Source organism: Macaca nemestrina, chromosome 15 (genome assembly GCF_043159975.1).
Source record: "Macaca nemestrina isolate mMacNem1 chromosome 15, mMacNem.hap1, whole genome shotgun sequence".
In the NCBI taxonomy this organism is placed as follows: domain Eukaryota; kingdom Metazoa; phylum Chordata; class Mammalia; order Primates; family Cercopithecidae; genus Macaca; species Macaca nemestrina.
The window spans coordinates 39,637,823-39,659,378 of NC_092139.1; the positions used below are offsets into that span (position 1 = coordinate 39,637,823).

General features: G+C 39.3%; 1 protein-coding gene across 4 annotated transcripts in view; it reads left to right on the forward strand.

The window, feature by feature from the left end:
* LOC105481546 (minichromosome maintenance 8 homologous recombination repair factor) overlaps positions 1-21,354 on the forward strand; it is a 45,307-nt gene extending 23,953 nt beyond the window's left edge. For all 4 annotated transcript variants that reach the window (XM_071079646.1, XM_071079645.1, XM_071079647.1 and 1 more), the window contains 7 exons: positions 2,070-2,211; positions 7,960-8,155; positions 9,897-10,116; positions 11,023-11,232; positions 12,378-12,454; positions 18,577-18,766; positions 19,374-21,354. In XM_071079646.1, coding sequence (XP_070935747.1) covers positions 2,070-2,211; positions 7,960-8,155; positions 9,897-10,116; positions 11,023-11,232; positions 12,378-12,454; positions 18,577-18,766; positions 19,374-19,466 — 1,128 coding nt within the window. In that variant the 3' untranslated portion in view covers positions 19,467-21,354. The remainder of the gene's footprint in view (positions 1-2,069; positions 2,212-7,959; positions 8,156-9,896; positions 10,117-11,022; positions 11,233-12,377; positions 12,455-18,576; positions 18,767-19,373) is intronic.
* The last annotated feature ends 202 nt before the right edge of the window (positions 21,355-21,556 follow it).

Consider the following 21,556-nt stretch of genomic DNA (forward strand, 5'->3'; position numbering starts at 1 on the left):
AGACCTTGTCTTAAAAAAAAAAGGGGGTGGGTGGATCACAAGGTCAGGAGTTCGAGACCAGCCTGACCAACATGGTGAAATCCGGTCTCTACTAAAAACACAAAAACTAGCTGGGCGTGGTGGCGGGCGCCTGTAATCCCAGCTCCTCAGGAGGCTGAGGCAGGAGAATCACTTGAACCCGAGAGGTGGAGGTTGCAGTGAGCCCAGACTGTGCCACTATACTCCAGCCTGGGAAACAGAGCAAGACTCCGTCTCAAAAAAAAAAAAAGAAAAGAAAAGAAAACAGTATATTTAGAATATGTTGGAAAAGATGCATGTGGGGATCTGAATTGTTACAACTTTTTTTTCTGTCTTTTGTGGTGGTGTACACGTGTGTGTGTGTAACTTTGGAATTAGTGAATTATAGGTGGGAGCCTGCTCTAACCCCTGGAGTGTCTTATCTGTACACATCTCATAATTTATACATATTGTTTGCAGTATATAAAACTTCCTTTTTTTGCTCTTTTTTTTTTTTTCCCCAATGTTTCTTGGCAGATAGTTGTTCTAAAATATATGTAGTGGTATTGAAAGTGTTAATACCAAGAAGTTACACTGGCAGTTTTTCTTGTTTTTCAGATCTGGAATAATGCTTTTGGCTCAATTTAAAAATAGAATCTGTAATATTAGTGGAAATTAAACATTCTGAATAGCATAGAGTATGACATCTAAGCCACACTAAGCCAGGGTTTTTAAAAACGAGACTAACAGGCTGGGTGCAGTGGCTCATGCCTGTAATCTCAACACTTTGGGAGGCTGAGGCAGGAGGACCAAGCTGGACAATATAGTGAGATCCCGTCTTTAAAAACAATTTAAAAAAAATTAGGTGTGATGGCATGTGCCTATAGTCCCAGCTACTCAGGAGGCTGAAGTGGGAGAATCACTTGAGCCTAGAAGTTTTAGACCAGCCTGGGCAACATAGTGAGACCTTGTTTCTACAAAAAATTAATTAGTTAGTCACGGTGGCATGCTCCTGTAGTCCCAGCTACTAGGGAAGTTGAGGCAGGACGATCACTTGAGCCCCGGAGTTCAAGGTTGCTGTGAGCTAGGATTGTGCCACTGCACTCCAGCCTGGACAACAGAGTAAGACCCTGTCTTAAAAATAATAAATAAATAAATAAATATAACAAAACAAAATAAAAATTAGGCTAACACCAACCATTGTGAACCATTTACTTTGTATTTTTAATTGTGTTTTCTTCTGACTACCTAGTAAATCATGATATTCTGTGTGTTATAAGGTTTCTCAGAAAGACTATGTAAGTAACAAAAATAATGGTAATTACTATTTATTGAGCCAGCAGCATAAGATAACAGTGGGTGTTTGAGATGTGAATACTATCTCAGCTTTCTGCAACCTCTGCCTTCCAGGTTCAAGCCGTTCAAGCCTTATGTGCCAGGTACCAAATCAAGTGCCTTGCATACATGATTTCATTTATTGTTCAGGGCAACGCTGTGATAAAACATAAGGAAGCTGAGGCTCAGAGAGGTCTGAGAGCCACACAGCTGGTGCATGGTGGAGCCACGATTTAAACACATCTGCCTGACTGCAGAGAGCTATGCTTTTAACTCTTGTGCTGTTTACTTTTCTGGCCTGTTATAGCATGTTTGCTCAGAAGGTGAGCATGTATTAGGCCATTTTATTACCTGATGTTTAAAGAAGCATTGGAACCTTCAAAATTAAAATTGGTACTCATGTTTTTGCTTTTCGAACTAGAAAATGAAGGATAAATTAGAATTGTGTTGAGTATTTATATGACCACAGACTTCAGAATCTGACTGCCTGGGTTTGATTGAATCCTGACTTTCCACTTTCATAGCTGTGTAGTTCCTCATTCACTCTTTGTTGGCCTTGGTTTTGACATCAGTAAATCAGGATATAATAATACCTTCCTCTGATGGTGATGGTGCACCTTGTACAGTAAAGCTCTTAAAAGAATACCTAGCATGTACCTAACGTCTGTGAGCAACTGCTGTTAGCTATTACTTCCCTTTTACTTTGGATGATTCCCTTAAACTTTTTGTTTCCTTAGGCAGCATGCAATGTTGCTCCACGTGGCGTGTATGTTTGTGGTAACACCACGACCACCTCTGGTCTGACGGTAACTCTTTCAAAAGATAGTTCCTCTGGAGATTTTGCTTTGGAAGCTGGTGCCCTGGTACTTGGTGATCAAGGTGAGAAACCAAAGGGAATAACTAGTGATTCTGGTACTTCTTAAAAAGCCTTTTCCTTTTCAGTTAATTTCTTTACATTCTGTTTAAGAGACATATAGATAGCACAGTCCTAACCAGTAAGTTGACACTGTCAGAAATAATCATTGGAAATGCAGTATCATCATTTTTATACTACAGAATTGAAACTGTACTTAATGTCATTCATTTTCAGAATCTTATAGCAGATACAAGTATATGTAAAAATCAGATAAATATGTATAGTTCCCTACCCATCCCATTTCATACCACTTGTCACGTTTGTGATCTTTTTTTCTAAAGCCTGTTTTGAAGCTTTATAGTAAGCTCCCTGTAGGATGGGATTTGGATGTCTTGTTGACTGCCATGTTCCCATTGCCTAGTACATAGGGGCATAGTAAATACTTGTTGAATGCATTACTATTATTTAGCTCTAAATAGTTTAAAAATCTTGGCGCTGACAAAAAGGTGGATGTCATCCCTGGCTCACAGAGGACTTGCAATAAGAGATTAGAGCTGTTAGCCGGCCAGGCGCGGTGGCTCACGCCTGTAATCCCAGCACTTTGGGAGGCCGAGGCGCGCGGATCACGAGGTCAGGAGATCGAGACCATCCTGGCTAACACGGTGAAACCCCGTCTCTACTAAAAATACAAAAAAATTAGCCGGGCGTGGTGGCGGGCCCCTGTAGTCCCAGCTACTCGGGAGGTTGAGGCAGGATAATGGCATGAACCCAGGAGGCGAAGCTTGCAATGAGCCGAGATCGGGCCGCTGCACTCCAGCCTGGGAGACAGAGCGAGACTCGTCTCAAAAAAAAAAAAGATTAGAGCTGTTACTTTAGATGTTTTGTTCTTTTTATGAGACAGTCTCGCTCTGTCACCCAGGCTGGAGTGCAGTGGTGCAATCTCAGCTTTCTGCAACCTCTGCCTTCCAGGTTCAAGCCATTCTGGTGCCTCAGCCTCCTGAGTAGCTGGGATTACAGGTGTGCATGACCACATCCAGCTAATTTTTGTATTTTTAGTAGAGACGGGGTTTCACCATGTTGGCCAGGCTGGTCTTGAACTCCTGGCCTCAAGTGATCCGCCCACCTCACCACCCAAAGTGCTGAGATTACAGGCTACAGGCATGAGCCACCGCACCTGGCCTACTTTAGAATGAATAGTTTTGCCGTATTGTAAACCAACTCATTGTTTTTTTTGAGGATTTGAGTGATAGGTAATAAGAAATCCAGGCATAGGGCCCAGCAAGAAGAAACCTCTACACTGGGCTTTGCCACGTAGGTTTCTCTTTGTGATGCCTTCACCTTACTGGAAAAACATGTTCCTGTCAGGCAGTGCCCAGATTCCAGTCAAGTTAAGGTTGTTCACTCCTGGTTTTCCAGTGACTTCCACTTTTCTGAACCCAGGACCTAGTAGCCACATTTGACACAGTTAATCACTCCCTCCTACTTGAGACCCTTTAACTCTCGTTGGTTTCCAGGCCACTTCATTCTTTACTTCTTTCGCAGTCTTTACTGGTTCTTCATCTCCACACCCTCTTACTTGTTGTTAATTTAGGTGTAGTTCTTGGACCTTTTGTCTTCTAGATCTGTATTTACCTTCTTGGTGATCTTGTATTGTTTCATTGGCTTTACCTACCTATCTGTGAAAAATTCTAAATTTATAATCTCTTTTCCCTTAAATATCAGGCACATACTTCTTATTGTCTACACAGTATCTCCACAGATTTCTCAAACTTAACATGTCTAAAATTAAAATCCTGATTTCGCCTTTCAAATCTATTTTCACAGTCTTCCTCATCTCAGTAAATGACAACTCTCTCATTCTAATTGCTCAAATCAGAGAACATGGGGCCATCCTTGACTTTTTCTCATACCCCATATTAATCTGTCAGCAAATCTTGTTGACTCTACTGTCAAAATATATCCGCTATCTAACCACTTCTTCATTACCCTGGTCCATGGCACCATCATGTCTTACGTGGATTATTACTGTAATCTCCTAATTGGCATACCTGCAAACACCCTTACCCCTTCCTGTTATTTTTAATACAGTAATCTCATTAAAAATTAGATTATGTTACTCTTTTGCTCACAACCCTCCAGTAACTGCCCATCTTGCTCAGAGTGAAAGCCAAAGTCTTGAGAGTGGTCCAGGGCCATTCATGTTCTGGCGTTTCACCTCTTTTGCCTCCTTATCTGCTGCTTCCCATGTTTCGTCTTCTCTAGCTCCACTGGCGGCTCTACCTTGGACACCACCAGCACACCAGGCAGGTCACATTTCCTCATAAGGGCCTTTGTACTTGCTGTTCCGTTTGCCTGGAATGTTCTTACCCCAGATAGAGCTGCAAAGGCTTGTTTTCTTTCCCCCTTCATGTTTTGCTCAACTGTCCTGATCCCAGTGAGGCCTTCCCTAAATACTGTATTTTAACTTATAACCTCTCCTGCCCTGCTGCCACCTTAGCAGACCTTATTTTCCTTACCCTAATCTACTTTTTCCTTCCATAGCACTTTTTACCTTCTATATTATTTACTTTTTTATTGCCTACCCCCCGTATTGGCTGAGTAGAACGTAAGCTTCACAGGAGCAGGGAATTTTGTCTTTTCACTGCCATACCCGGCATGCCTAGAACATAGTACTTTTATATAGAAGGCATTCAGTTTATTGAATTTATACGTTTATTGCATTTATATCCAGTAAATATTTGCTGAATAAATAAATACCAAAAACATGTATCTGGTTATCATATAGCTCATCAGAAGTGAGAATATCTTTGCTAAGTACCAGGTAAAATATAGTAATAAAAAGATGATACTCATGAAACCATGCAACTTTTCATTAACTAGAAGTAGAAGGTGATTTGGAGGTTTTTTAAAAAAAATTTAATGCCAGTACTTTGGGAGGCCAAGGCGGGCGGAGCACTTGAGACCATGAGTTTCAGACCAGCCTGGCCAACATGGCAAAATCCCATCTCTACTAAAAATACAAAAATTAGCTGGGTGAAGTGGCACATGCCTATAATCCCTGCTGCTCAGGTGGCTGAGGCACAAGAATCGCTTGAACCAAGGACATGGAGGTTGCAGTGAGACATGATGGTGCCACTGTACTCCAGCCTTGGTAACAGAACGAAACTCTGTCTCTCAAAAGAAAAAAAAAGTTCAAAGTTTATGTTTTATGCTTTAAAACAAGGGGTCAGTAAACTTTGGTCTATAGGTCAAACCAGCCAGCAGCCTGTTTTAGTACAGTCCACAAGCTAAAACTGGCTTTTATATTTTTAAAAGATTGTAAAGTACAAACAAACAAACAGAAAAGCCCAAGAATATGTAAGATTGTGCATGGCCTGTGAAACTTAAAATATGTACTTCTGCATCTTTGCAGAAAAGGCTTGCCAGCTCCTGCTTTCCACTTTGAACAGTGACAGCCAGAGTAGGGAGTAGCTTGACTTTGTTCCTACCCCATCCCCATCTCTGAGGAACTGTATTAGCAATCTTGATAATTTCCAGTAATACCGTGAATCCAGAGAGATATAGGCAGACAGAGCAATAGACAGCCCAGGGAAAGGTGGAGATAAAGCCTATGAGTATGTTGGAACCAAACTGTCGATTCCTTCCTGGGCAGGGGTCGCCGCGAAGGATCACCGACACGAGATTCACAGCAGAGAGTTATTTATTACTAGCGCGCTAGGGTCCCAAGCTCTAAGTTGGCCCTGGGACCCCGAGTGCTTGTTACAGGTTGTTTATATAGGCAAACACAAGTTCAAACACAGCTTAAGGCGCGAAATTCAAACAAAGCTTTAGGCGCGTGGTAATTGGGTCTAGCTATGGCCTGAGCAAGGTGTCTTGTTCTAATTGGTTAGAGCAGGACCTTATGAGGTTTTTTTTCTTAGAGTTGCTGATTCCGGGAACTTCGAGGCAGGGTGGGACCCCCGGAATTGGCAGGGTGGGACCCCATGAAGTTGTTTCCCGGAATTGGCAGGGTGGGACCCTATCAGGGTGGGACCCTATCCAGAGCCACCTGGTGTTAATTTTTTTTATATGAGGCCTAGTTTCTAAGTTTTATGAGGCCTAGTTTCAAGTATACCACTGCTAGGATCTTAGCACAGGCAGGGAAGGCTCACTATGTCCCAGAGCTCCACATTGAACAGCAGGAACAGGCTAATGCACTGGGATCCCCTGCCATGAATATGGGACACATTCCCAACAGAGGGGGGTAAACCCTCAGAAGAGAGATCAGCAAGAAAAGTGGCACAAAGTTCAACAAAGCCCCCCCTTGCTTCCCCCTCCTAAATCATTTAGGTTACCGAAAAGTGCAAACTGTAGCTGGAAAGGAAAAAATGGGACGAAATTACATTGGGAAAAGAGTATTGACAAGAATTCATGTATACTGTGTTGGAAAAAATAGGTTTGGACAGAGCAGCCATTGTTATACATGAGCAAGATAAAGAGACAGCATAGCAGCTATGAAGAAATAACGTAGGAAGAAAGAAAGACATTTAATATGCCCAATAAAAGACCTCACTCTAGACAAAATTATAATCTAAGGAACAAATGAAAATTTCCCGTGTTTCATGTTTGATAAGAACATAAATTTAATGAAATAGCTCAAAACAAAAAGATAAGGATGTGAGAGACAAATTGATGACTAACAATGTTATTAAACTAATATGTAAAATTGACACTGCTGAATGAGAAATTATAAAGAGGAGAGGCTTGAGATAATCACAGTGAATGCAAAAGAACAAAGCTTAATGCAATTAGAGGGGAAGTAACAGAGAGAACAAAGGAAATTCAACATAATTGGTTCTGTGAAGTAGAAAACCCAAACATGAAACCAGAAATGGATTCAATGATAGAATAAAATCTGTTGAAATAAACTAAAGGCACTGAATGTACCAAGAATGTCATGTCTATTGCACAAGTTATTGGGGACTCTCTAACATCATCTTGTATTATTTGTCTTCCCTGCTTCCCATACCAGTTAGGTTAGCAGCTGGGGGTCAAAAAGACTAATCAGCAGTTATTTTCCATATACTCCTCTGTGCTAGCAAGGCTTACTTGGGTGTAGAGTAGATACGGAGGGGTTTAACCACAGCAAAGCCCTTCAGATGTGACCCCCAGATACTAACCTAACTGGTATGGGGAGAAAGGAAGACAAATATTACAAGGTAATGTTAGAGAATCTCCAATAACTTAATGCAATAGACATGACATTCCTGGTACATACAGTGCCTTTAGTTAGTGGTGGTGCATTGTATTATGTTTAAAGAGGTTAAGTGATTTCCCTATAAGTGCATAGAAGTGTATAGACAATACCTGGTATAGGTTTTGAAATATACTTATTAAACATAATAAACTTATTGTATGTGTTTTGAAGTATACTTAATAAAGTGTGTGTGTGTGTGTGTGTGTGTGTGTGTAAAATCTCACCCGTTTGAATTTAAGTACTTAAACGTTTTGAGGGTTACTCTTACCTCCTCTTCATTTTTGTAATCCTCACAACACAGTGCCTTGCGTATGAAAAATGCTAAAGGAATAACTATTATAGAAAACTTAGTTAAATAAGACAAATGTGTTACTTGTGGTGAAACAAACAGTAATTCTCCATTGTATGACATTTTATAATTTTAACTGCTGAAACAAATGGCAATAATTATTGTCAAACAATTTCTATCCCATAAAATTTGGAACTCGACCAAAGAAAAAATGTTTTTGTCTGCATTATTCTACTTTGATTGTAGGTATTTGTGGAATCGATGAATTTGATAAGATGGGGAATCAACATCAAGCCTTGTTGGAAGCCATGGAGCAGCAAAGTATTAGTCTGGCTAAGGCTGGTGTGGTTTGTAGCCTTCCTGCAAGAACTTCCATTATTGCTGCTGCAAATCCAGTTGGAGGACATTACAATAAAGCCAAAACAGTTTCTGAGAACTTAAAGTAAGTCTCTTCAAATATTTAGACCTTTAATATATTGAATCACTCTAATTCAATAAGAAAAAGAAATAGTTCACAGAACTATATGGGAAATACATGGATATTCACAGTAGTTACAGATGTCCAATAAATGCACAAAAATGTGCTTAAACACTGCAAAGTAAAACAATGAAGTACCAGTGAGATCCACCAGATTGGCAAACATTTTAAATATTAATCATTATTGGCAAAGTAGTGTGGAAATGGTTTCTCTATGGCTGGGCGAGTGGCTCACGCCTGTAATCCTAGCACTTTGGGAGGCTGGAAAACAATGAAGTACCAGTGAGATCCACCAGATTGGCAAACATTTTAAATATTAATCATTATTGGCAAAGTAGTGTGGAAATGGTTTCTCACTGGCTGGGCGGGTGACTCACGCCTGTAATTCCAGCACTTTGGGAGGCTGAGGCAGTTGGATCACCTGAAGTCAGGAGTTTGAGACCAGCCTGGCCAACATGGCAAAAACCCGTCTCTAGTAAAAATACAAAAATTAGCCAGTCGTGATGGCAGCCGCCTGTAATCTCAGCTACTTGGGGGGCTGAGGCAGAATTGCTTGAACCCAGGAGGTGGAGGTTGCAGTGAGCTGAGATTGTGCTACCACACTCCAGCCTGGGTGACAAGAGTGAGACTCCATGTCAAAGAAAAAAAAAGAAATTGTTTCTCACATACACAATTTATTATTTTGAAGGACCCCTTGGTATGTTAATCACAATTCTAAATGCACATTCTGTTTGTTATAGCCACTCTACTTTTAGGACTACTGTTCACAGAAATAGTCATACAAGTGCACAATGATAGGTTTGTAGCATGGTATTGCAGCATTATTGCTGCCAAAAATTGGAAACACCTTAAAACTATAGTAAGACTGTAGTGATTATGAGAACAAAAATGGCTTTGTATGTACTAATGGGGGAACATGTCTGTGCTGTACTATTAAGTGAGAAGAGCACATTAACATACTTAAATATGTTGTGTGATCCCGCTTTTTTCAAAAACAATGTTTATATCTGTGTTTTCTCTTCTAATTCATTCTGTACCTCTTGGACAAAATGTGTGGAAAAGGAAAAATAAGTGATACAAAAGTGAGAAAAAGACAAAAGAGTGCCTCCTAAAAAATTAGAGCCTTAAGCCTAGTGGGAGTGGAGTTAATTTCCTGTTGTTTAATAATGTATCAATATAGAAACAGTCTTTGATACATAGTGAAATACACAATTGGTACTTGGAGATTTAGGGTATTTACCACCACCACCAAAAAAGTCGACCTACTAGTAGTTTTTCTTTAGTAAAATGACAAAGTGCTATATTAGAAAAATCAGAAAGATCTATTGAACAAAAATCCAGGGGACTTAGATTTTGTTTTTTAATGGTATCATGAACAAAATACTGAACTAGCTAACCTCTGATATGTCATGTAGCAGTATTGCTAATTAGTGATAATAGGACATAAAGAAGAATTCAGTGGGTTTGGTGGTGTGAGAAAGGGCCATGTCCTCAATCTACCCAGGGTAGATACATGTAATTCTTGTGCCCATGTTGCAGTGGGTGGATACATCAAATCCAGGAAGCTATTTGCTTATTTCTTTAACCTAAATCTTGGTTTTTCAAGTTCTGCATGGAACTTGAGTAGTAAACAAGTGAGTAAACAATTTTCTTGTTTTTCCTTTTGATTCCAATCATTGTTTCTTCTTTCTTTCATGCTTCGTAGAATGGGGAGTGCACTACTATCCAGATTTGATTTGGTCTTTATCCTGTTAGATACTCCAAATGAGCATCATGATCACTTACTCTCTGAACATGTGATTGCAATAAGAGCTGGAAAGCAGAGAACCATTAGCAGTGTCACAGTAGCTCGTACGAATAGTCAAGATTCAAATACTTTGGTACTTGAAGTAGTTTCTGAGAAACCATTATCAGAAAGACTAAAGGTATAAATGTTTCTTCTCCTTATTCAGTTTGGTTCTGTTTGAAAGTCAAAGTTCAGTGTGTGGCTTATTGTAGAGCAGGATATAAACTTTTTAAATCAGAACTTTTTAATATTTCAATACTAGAGTTTATGTAAACTTCATTTGAAATAATCTAAGTCAGCCTGGCGCAGTGGCTCATACCTGTAATCCCAGCACTGTGGGAGGCCGATGCAGGCAGATCACGAGGTCAAGAGATCAAGACCATCCTGGCCAAAATGATGAAACCCTGTCTCTACTAAAAATACAAAAATCAGCTGGGTGTAGTGGCGTGTGCCTGTAATCCCAGCTACTCAGGAGGCTGAGGCAGGAGAATTGCTTGAACCTAGTAGGCAGAGGTTGCAGTGAGCTGAGATCACACCACTGTACTCCAGCCTCAGTGACAGAGAGAGACTCCGTCTCAAAAAAAAAAAAAAAAAAAAAAAAGGAATCTAAGTCAGATAAAGTGTTTGGTTGATTTGGAGAGTCTTTTAGAATTGTGTATTTGTCTAAACAAGTTACTTATGTATTTTGAGACATAGTCTCACTCTGTCGCCCAGGCTGGAGTGCAGTGGTGTGATCTTGGCTCACTGCAACATCCATCTCCCGGGTTCAAGGGATTCTCCTGCCTCAGTCTCCCAAGTAGCTGGGACTGCAGGCGCGTGCCACTACACCCGGCTAATTTTTGTATTTTTAGTAGAGATGGGGTTTTGCTGTGTTGGCCAGGCTGGTCTTGAACTCCTGACCTCAGGTGATGTGTCTTCCTTGGCTTCCCAAAGTGCAGGGACTACAGGCGTGAGCCACTGCACCTGGCCTAAACAAGTTATTTTAGCAGAAAGATTTTATTTGCCACTTATCTTTGTTATCTTGGGCCTTTTAATCATGCTTCAGGTGGTTCCTGGAGAAACAATAGATCCCATTCCCCACCAGCTATTGAGAAAGTACATTGGCTATGCTCGACAGTATGTGTACCCAAGGCTATCCAAAGAAGCTGCTCAAGTTCTTCAAGATTTTTACCTTGAGCTCCGGAAACAGAGCCAGAGGTTAAATAGCTCACCAATCACTACCAGGCAGCTGGAATCTTTGATTCGTCTGACAGAGGTTTGTTTCTTTTTATGGTCTTGCTTTTTTGGCTTAAAGGGGAAGGGTGTGCCTTGACTTCTCTTTTGAAGTATTGTCTGCATAACTGACTCCGTTTTTCTTTCTATTGAGAGACGTTAGAAATGGATGGATGAAAGTTTTTAAAAAGATTTTGTCATGTCTGTAACATATCAAAGTATAGCTACTTCTTTCTAGTCATACAATCGATTACTTAGCATGCAACTTTTGTTTTTCTTTGACTGACTCTTAGGAGACTCCTGGAATGTCTGAAAAGTGGTTAGGTTAACTAGGATTCTGAGATCCCAAGTTGAGTATATGGGAACACGGAATGTGTCAGGTATCTTGAGTATTTTATTTTATTACATGACAGGTTCACAAGGATAGTGCCTGTGTTTTTAACAGTAGTAATATCTATTCACAGTTGTGAAATACTAAAAGAACTCCAGCAGTTAAGATTAGCTAGCTTAGAGTTTGGACTTCTAGCTCCTAAAATCTGATTAACTCCTCTTCGTTGTTTTACCATATTGGTTAGGCATGATTTCCTAAAAGCAAAAGGCAAGGGAAAACCAAGTGTATTTTATCATCCAATCTCCTGAAATGAATACTGAGAAAGATACATTAATAAGTAAAAACGAGTTTTATCCTTATTTTAAGTGAGTTGTAATTTCATAGTCAAGGTTTCAGATTTTATTTTATTTTTTTTGCCCTGAGTCAGGGTCTCCCTCTGTCACCTAGGCTGGAGTGCAGTGGCATGATCAAGGCTTATTGCAGCCTCTCCTCCCAGACTCAAGCGATCCTCCCACCTCAGCCTCCCAAGTAGCTGGGACTACAGGCATACACCACCGCACCCAGCTAATTTAAAAATTTTTTTGTAGAGACAGGTCCTCACTTTGTTGCCCGGGCTGGTCTCGAGCTCCTGGGCTCAAGTGATCTTTCCACCTTGGCCTCCCAAAGTGCTGGGATTATAGGCGTGAGCCACCACCGCCAGCCCAGAGAATTATTTTCATATTTTGACTTCTGATGTTATGACCTTCCTCACCTAAAGGTCAGTTTTTGTGTAAAATTAGTAAATGAAGTAAAGCTTAGACATACTGTGGTAAATATATTAATCTTTTGTCATCTGAAAATGGTGTTTTCTTTTAAAGGCACGAGCAAGGTTGGAATTGAGAGAGGAAGCAACCAAAGAAGATGCTGAGGATATAGTGGAAATTATGAAATATAGGTAAGATAAAAATTTCAAATAGTTTTAAATGAAATACCAGTTATCTTCCCATCTCAAATTAGGCAATAGGCCAAGGCTGCTTTTATTTAGCCCATTGGGTCACTTATTTTCCTCCTGAACAGAGTATCGTTTCTTAGTTTAAAATATTTCTCACTGTGTAAATAATCTTAAAAATTTTTTTGAATGAGTAATACATTTACATAGTGCTATAATCAGTTCCAAAACCTATTGGAGAAGAGCTAGCTCCTGTGCTATTTACCACCTACTCGCCCTTCACCCAGAAACCCATTGCTTTTCCATAAATAGTCTACTGATTACACTCTTCTGTATCAGTTTTGAATTTTAACAATATATTCAGAGATCTTTTCTTACTAGAGATTCTTTTTTTATAGCTACAGAGTATTCTATAGTGTAGATATACTATATAGTATATTTGATCAGTTCCCTTTTGACACATAGATATTTTCCATTCTTGTGCTTTTAAATAATGCTACAGTGAGTAATGTTCTATGTAAGATACTATATACGTGGGTAAGTTGTACACCTACATGATAAATTCTCAGAAGTGATATTTCTGGGTTCAACAGTAAATACTATAGGTTTTTGATAAATATTGGTAAATTGTATCCTTTGCATTTTACATCATTTAGTAGATAATGATTCCTAGAAGGTAGAAAAGAAAAATTAATTGAGCATATATGTTTACCTTAGACATAGACTTTTAAAAATCAGAAATATTATTTTAGGTAGGTTTTTTATTCCAGCTAAAAAATTTTTTAATAGGTCCATACTTTCATAAGCTTCAAAATTCCAAAGTTCAAAAAGTATAGGTCGGACACAGTGCCTCACACCTGTAATCCCAGCACTTTGGGAGGCTGAGGCAGGTGGATCACCTGAGGTCAGGAGTTCGAGAACAGCCTGGGCGACATGGTGAAACCCCGTCTCTACTAAAAATACAAAAAATTAGCCAGGCATGGTGGTGAGCGCCTGTAATCCCAATTACTTGGGAGGCTGAGGCAGGAGAATTGCTTGAACCTGGGAGGCGGAGGTTGCAGTGAGCTGAGATTGTGCCACTGTACTCGAGCCTGGGTGACTGAGCAAAAAAAAAAAAAAGTATATAGTGGAAAAAGTTTCCTCCTACTCTGCTTATTTAATAGCTACCCCGTTCTTCCTGCTAGCCAGTGGCAATTATTAGCAGTTTTTTGTGTGACTATGTATCTATATATTCTTTTTTCCTCTTTGTAGACAAATGGTAACTATAACAACATACCATATACCTACTATACCTTGTTTTTTTCATTTAAAATCCATTTTTAATATCCTCTCATAGCAATGAAAATACATATCTGTTAGGAATCTACTTTTCCAAGACCAAAAAATATATTGAAGATGAAATTATTTATCTTACTTTGTTAAGTAATTTCTGATTCTTCTAAGGTAGATGAATTCTTTTGTCCTAGTAGCTGCTGATTCTGGGGCTTGCGTCGTGTCAGAACCAGGTGGTTTTGCCCAGCTATTCCCCTTTGGCTGTGAACAAAAGTGCAGCATAGCTGGAAGAGCAAGGGCTCTGGAGTCCAACCTGGAGCTGCCATGGCAGGTTACACACTGCTTCTCAGTTTCCTCTGCCGTAAAACACACCACAAAGGATTGTGCTCTGAGGTGTCATGCAGTGATGCTCTATAAAGTGATAAATAGGGTTCTAATACATTAGAGGACACTCAATAAACACTGTTTACTATCAATAGCGCAAGTCTTTTTTTTTTTTTTTTGAGACAGAGTCTGGCTCTGTGGCCCAGGCTGGAGTGCGTGTTGGCTCACTGCAACCTGCGCCTCCTGGGTTCAAGTGATTCTCCTACCTGAGCCTCCCAAGTATCTGGGACTACAGGTGCATGCCACCACACCTGGCGGATTTTTGTATTTTTAGTAGAGACGGGGTTACACCATGTTGACCAGGATGGTCTCCATCTCCTGGCCTTAAGTGATCTGCCTGCCTCGTCCTCCCAAAGTGCTGGGATTATAGGTGTGAGCCACCATGCCTGGCCTGATAGTGCAAGTTTTATTGATATTCAGATGAGGCTGAGCAGATCCCCTTTTCTCTGAGTTATACCATAAACTGAAGGCCTCAAAAACTGGCAGATCTCATCCTAGATAAGAAGTTTCTAAAATTACCCTTTTCAAAGAATTTTTATGTTCTAGTCCTCAATGCCCTCCATCTAAATTGTGCAGTATGTCTTAGCTGCAGATCCTTTTCTCTTGTCTTTTCCTCATAGGGAGACACTTTACCTAGTTGTCTCTTTGACCCCAGCCTGGTACTGGCCCATCCCTGGAGGCTGCTGTCTTTTCTCTGCTGCCTCTGGAAGTATGCATATGGGTAGAAGGGCACCCATGTCACCTCCTGAAGGTGCAATCATCTGCAGCTTGTTTCCTGCCCTTACAGGAAGTCCATGGAAGAAGAGGAACCTTTCTCCTTAATTCAGTCTCAGTTTGTAAGCAGCAGTGAGGTTCTACTGGCTGTCTTTGAAAGCTTTAAAGATTCTAGAATTGACAGCTCTTAATTTTTTATTGGTGGCACCAAAGTAACTGCCTCATAATAAGAAAAATTAATAATTATTGACTCCCGACCCCTTTCAGCTAATTTCTAACAACTCACCTTCTGTGTCTAAGTATCCTGTTGGTATGGCATCACACAGTGCTTTTTTTTTTTTTTGTTTAAATTTAAGACAGAGTCTCGCTCTGTCATCCAGGCTAGAGAGTACAGTGGCGTGATCTCAGCTTACTGCAACCTCTGCCTCCGGGTTCAATCGATTCTTCTGCCTCAGCCTCCTGAGTAACGGGGATTATAGGCATCTGCCACCATGCCCAGCTAATTTTTTTGTATTTTTAGTAGAGATGGGGTTTTGCCAAGTTGGCCAGGCTAGTCTTGAACTCCTGACCTCAGGTGATCTGCCCACCTTGGCCTCCCAAAATGCTGGGATTACAGGTGGGAGCCACTGCGCCTGGCATCACACAGTGTTTGATCCATCAATTTTCTCTTTATGTGATTCAGTACTAGGGTTTGAGGGATCTTGTAGCTGGAAATTTTGCCAACCTGGCTTTAGTCCCTCTCCAGTTGATCTCAATATATGTTGGAGACCCTCCAGTTGCCATTTAATAAGCAACCAGATAGTCTAGAAATTTACTAGACTTTCTCATACAACTTGCTGCTAGGGGCATGGCATGCTAGCATATGAAGTAAAAAAATGGCCACAAAATCTAGTTGTCTGCCTGACTTCTTGTGGGTATGGCTTTCTGAGAGACCAGACTAGAGACTGACCTAGCAGAGATATTTTTTCCCATTAGGAAAGTAAGTCACAACCCAACCAAAATTTCAGAATTTTTTTATTTTAACTTTTTTTCCTATAACAAAAACAAAGACTAAAAATAGGTACTTCTTATTTAATGATGAGAAGGTGATTACAGTCTAGGATGTGTGCATCTTGCTTTCTCTGCTTCCTGCACTTGAACACTCCACCTTTGGGAGTGTGGCTGAGATTCCCACTCCTGATTTCCTTTTCCTTTTAATGACCTCTGGTGCCTGGCTCTCCTGAATATCATGTTTCTACTTTGTAGACTGTTCATCTGTTGAGCAAATTAAGGGGTACACTACCCTGCTCCTTTTCTCTCTTAACCAGAATTAACATTCTCCTTTTGAGGCTTTACCATTGCTCAGTTTCTGCAGGCCTTAGACCACAGACATCACCTCAACTGTCTAGTGTCTCTCCACAATAAATTCACTGATCTGTGGACACGGTAGATTAGTTCTCCTGAGCATCATGCTTAAGCAGAGTAAATTAGGCTATAATTACCTTTTCAATAAAAATGCTATGTTGCCCATTTGTGGTTGGCTTATACTTGGTATAAGATTTCTCTGCGTGTCTGAAAACTCATGTCGGACAGTGTTTGCATGTGCTTTCCTGTCCAAGAGGAATTCTTAAGTGTTGACTCATGGAACTCTGTATTCGTACTGCTTCCCAGAGTTGCTTTGGTAAATTTGAACAAGTTTCAGATCAGTTTACATCTGGGCCCCTGAAAAAAAGAGGTCTTATTATTAAGTGTAAACAGTACCCACATGACATTACCAGATTGTTTCCCTGAATTGTCTTAGTGTGTTTACTGGCATTCATAAAAATTTTCAGGAAAAAGAAAATAGTTTGATTGGAATTACCTGACACTACTTCCATGGTAGAGATCAAGATCCAGTGAAACACAATGAAATTAGATTATGAATTACCTGTTTGTTATGCTTAACATGCATTCTGTCCTTAGTTCATGAGAGCAGGGACCTTATCTGACTCATTTACCAGTATATTCCCAGGGCCCAGAATCGAGCCTGCCATAGAGTAGGCCCTCAGTAAATGTCCTGCATTGATGGTAAAATTGACCTTAGTAATCATTCATTCATTCATTCATTAAATCTTCCATTGCAGGGTTTTCATCTCTTCAGCTTTGTTCAATTTTTGCCCTTAATGTGGTTTTAAACCTTTTAAGATTACATTTTAACTGGGAAGCCGACAGTTGAATAAGAAAGTTCTTAAACTGTGACATAGCTTGTCTGAGTTACCAGAGCACTTAGCTTTATTTTAAAAACTAAATGCTTATATTTAGTAAACAGTTGACATAAGCTTTCTCCTAAAATTGAAAATACACGAGGTAGCAGAAGAGAGAACAGAGCCACCTTCAAAGGTGAGAGATCACTGTGAGTTTTTTTCTGTTTCAGGAAACTAGCTCAAATATTTTACATAGCTTTTTAAAATCTGAAGCAGTGTAGCAGATTCAAATCTGAGATATGCCACTTACTAATAAAGTGACTTCTGGCGAGTCACTTTAATCTTAGTGTAGATTGGTGCAAAAGTAGTTGCAGTTTTTGCCATAAGAAAAAAAAATTTCAAAAACCACTATTACTCTTGCGCCAACCTAATAAGAATGTTTTTTCATCCATAAAATGGGAATAAAAATAGTTCCTAAATCACAGGATTGCTGGGAGGATTAAGTGGGATAGCCTATGGTAAATAAATATAATTAAGATAAATGTTACTTATTATTATTAACCGAAACATTTTTAACAACTTTCTTATGAGAAACAAGCATATGGGAGGTTCATCATAAAAGAGATTATGCTGTATTTCAGAGGAAAACACCATCTTGCTGTTTTATCATTTTTAATAGTCTTATTTGAATGACTCATTCCTATGTAGGCTTTTATGTATAACGTAGGCTTTTAACTACTCAAAGAACAAAAGGAAGCTTTATTGTTTATAACCCATTAAAATCATTCCTGCATGCTCCTTAAGGGGAGGGATTATACCTGTTTTGTTCACCACTATAAGCCTATTGCCCAGCAGGTGACCAGTATGTATTTGACTAATTAATTAATTCCTGGTTAAATAACAGTTTTGCCAGTTATTCTGGCTGTGAAATACAGCTATCCCATTGTTCAAGCAGGGAATCAGCAATAGAGTTGGATTAAACAGGATGGTTAATTGTGTTTCTAACTGGTGTTTTCAGACTTCTAGCTAAAATTCACTATCAAGTACGTATTTCTTTCCTTGGTGATATTGGGAAAATAAGAGGAAGCAGAAGAAATCTGGCAGTAACAGGTGCATCCTTTAATATCTAACCATTATCACTGCAACTCACCATAACCTTTCTAGTTCATTCCTATAGTATTTTAAATACCTTTTATTTAAAATACTGGTGCCGCCAGATGCTGCTCCAGGAGATAGGATGCATTTTTATTCAGTAAAGTCTAAATTTATTATATTTAGAATTTCTTTTCTTCATGAATCAAAAAGAATGTCCCAGGTATTTATATTGTAGTTTATCAATTTTGTGTTTTTATGCATTTCTCTCTTCAAATTTAGAAGTTTCTTAAAAGCAGTAATTGTGTCCAAAATATTTTTATTCCTTATCAATCCTTATCATAGTGAATTTCAAAGTGGCCACTCAATAAACACATGTTGAAATGTTTACTAAGTGAGCCTAGTGGCTACTTCCAAATTATTCTTCTGTAACCTCAAAGCCCAGGACAACAATTTCTATGGCAGTGCCACATTGGGTAATTTTTTTCTTCCTTTCTTTTTAAGCATGCTAGGAACTTACTCTGATGAATTTGGGAACCTAGATTTTGAGCGATCCCAGCATGGTTCTGGAATGAGCAACAGGTCAACAGCAAAAAGATTTATTTCTGCTCTCAACAACATTGCTGAAAGAACTTATAATAATATATTTCAATTTCATCAACTTCGGCAGATTGCCAAAGAACTAAACATTCAGGTATGTTAAACTAGTTAATCTCTTTTGTAATAATTTCAGGAGGTCCTTATTAATATATAGTAGAACAGAAACAGTTTTTACTTATTTAAAATTCATACCTGCTTCTTCTCAAAGGCTTTTCAGCATCTTGATAGAGGGAAACATTGTAGTAAGACACAGTCTGTATGTTTTTTTGAAAGTTTCTTGTGGATAAGTCATTTTAGTATCTTTTAACCTCAGTTCCCTCATCTGTTAAATGGACATGATTATACCTGCTATTCCTACTTCAAAGTTCTTGTGAAAATCAACGTAATAGCACTTCAAACGTGCTATTACACATTATGGAAAATTAACTTCTTAATTTCAAAAGTTAGTTTGATTTTTGTTTTTCAGCTAACCTGAAACAAATGTAAAATATTCTCTGCCTATTGGAATTTTTATTTTTTATTCATCTAGGCTTTATAGAATCCAGAGCTCAAATATAGGCAGTTTGCTCTGTAAGAAGTAAACACAATTTTATTTGGCAACAAAACTTTACAGTTACATATTATTGTTTGAGAGATTTATTTTAAAAGTAATATTTTGACATGTTACTTAATGGGCTAAACCTTTTGATGTTTTCTTCCAGGTTGCTGATTTTGAAAACTTTATTGGATCACTAAATGACCAGGGTTACCTCTTGAAAAAAGGCCCAAAAGTTTACCAGCTTCAAACTATGTAAAAGGACTTCACCAAGTTAGGGCCTTCTGGGTTTATTAGCATATTAAAGCCATCTCAGTGAAAATATGTGTGCGCGCACAGACACACACACACACACACACACACACACACACACACACACTCAAATACTGTTCTCTGAAAAATGATGTCCCAAAAGTATTATAAGAAAAAAGCGTTAAATATAATAAACTAATTTAAGAAGTGATAAAGTCTCCAGATGCAGTAGCTCACACTGTAATCACGGCGATTCAGGAGGCTGAGGTGAGAGGATTGCTCGAGACCAGGGTTTGAGACCAACCTTGGGCAACATAGCAAGACCCCATTTCTTTAAAAAAAAAAAAAAAAATTAAACTTAGCTGGGTGTGGTGGCACATCCCTGTGGTCTCAGCTACTTGTGAGGCTGAGGCAGGAGGATTATTAGAGCCCAGGAGTTTGAGCTTACAGTGAGCCACGAACACACCATTCACTGTACTCCAGCCTGGGCAATAGAGTAACTCTTGACTCAAAAAAATAAAAAAAAATTGTAGTGGTAGCCATGTGTTAATTGTTAAATAAATTCTCCAAAAGGCTAAAATTACTTATAAATTTTTTATAGTTACATTTTTGACCTGCCTTTTATATGTGTATTTCATAGTTTTGCATATCAAATGTAGGCATTCAGACAAATATATAAACCAATGAACATTTACATATTCTGCGTTCCAATAAATATTTATGGACACTAAAATTTGAATTTCATAGTTTTCCCATGTCAAAATACAAAATCCCCAATTTTTGATTTTAGCCATTTAGTAATAGGCCTCATTTATTCTACAGGCTGTAGTTTATAATAGAGTCTTGCTTGCAAACAATAGAAACAGACTGATTAAGCAGGAGAAGTTTTTTGAAAGAATTTTGGTTAGCTCACGGAATTATTAGAAGGCAGGTGAACCAGGAGGGTAAGCTTACAGCAGCAATTTGTAAAACCATGCCTTAGAATTAGACCAAGGAAGAAGCTGCTGACACTGCTGCCACACAGGGCACTGGAAGAAAGTGCTACTGCCACCATGCCCTACCTTTGCCACTTCTGCAGCAAGAATAGGTAGAAGAATGCCCCCACCCACACCAGAACAGCAACAAAAGGATTCTCCATGAGGCGCCTCCCTAAATTGCTGAATTCAAAAAAGAAGTCTCATCCAAAGACATCTGATTGAAAAAGGTTATGTTATATGCCCCTTTCATAGCCTGCTAGGGAGTTTTCCTGGTTCTACTTTTGGGTGGTGGGATCAATAAGACCAGAATTTCTCATATGTTGTTAGAGGATTCAGATGTTACAGGGTTGCCAGCCAAACTATCAATCATGTATAAATCCAACCAACACTTTGTAACATACAAGAACTCAGGAAATAACCATTGTTGGAGAATCTACTGAAATACAGCTTCCAGCAAACCAGAAGATGAATGGAAAATGTAAATAAAAAGAACTGGCAGTATATATCGGATGTTTAACTGTAGGACCAAAACTAAGATGTGGAGACTATTGTTACAGACCACAATGTAAATTTTTTTTTTAAGTGAGGAAGAAGAAATCAGGAATAAAAAGAGGGGCTAGGTGCAGTGGCTCACATCTATAATCCCAGAGCTTTGGGAGGTTGAGGCAGGAGGATCACTTGAAGCCAGTTTTGAGAACAGCCTGTGCAACACATTGAGACCCTCTCTCTACAAAAAATAGCTGGGCATGGTGGTGCATGCCTATTATCCTAGCTACTGTGCAGGCTGAAGTAGGAGAATCACTTGAGCCCAAGAGTTTGAGGTTACAGTGAGCTATGATTATACCACTGTACTCCAGCCTGGGCAAGAGAGCAAGACCTTGTCTCTTACAGGGGAAAAAAAAAAAAAAAAAGGAGAAAGTAGATAGTAGCATAAATATAGTGAAGTCTTTAAAAGCTAGGGGTTAAAAGATATTTAAAGCAAATAACTCAGGCATGGTGGCACGCGCCTGTAGTCCCAGCTACTAGGGAGGCTGAGGCAGGAGAATCGCTTGAACCCGGGAGGCAGAGGTTGCAGTGAGCCAAGATCACATCACTGTACTCCAGCCTGGGCAACAGAGTA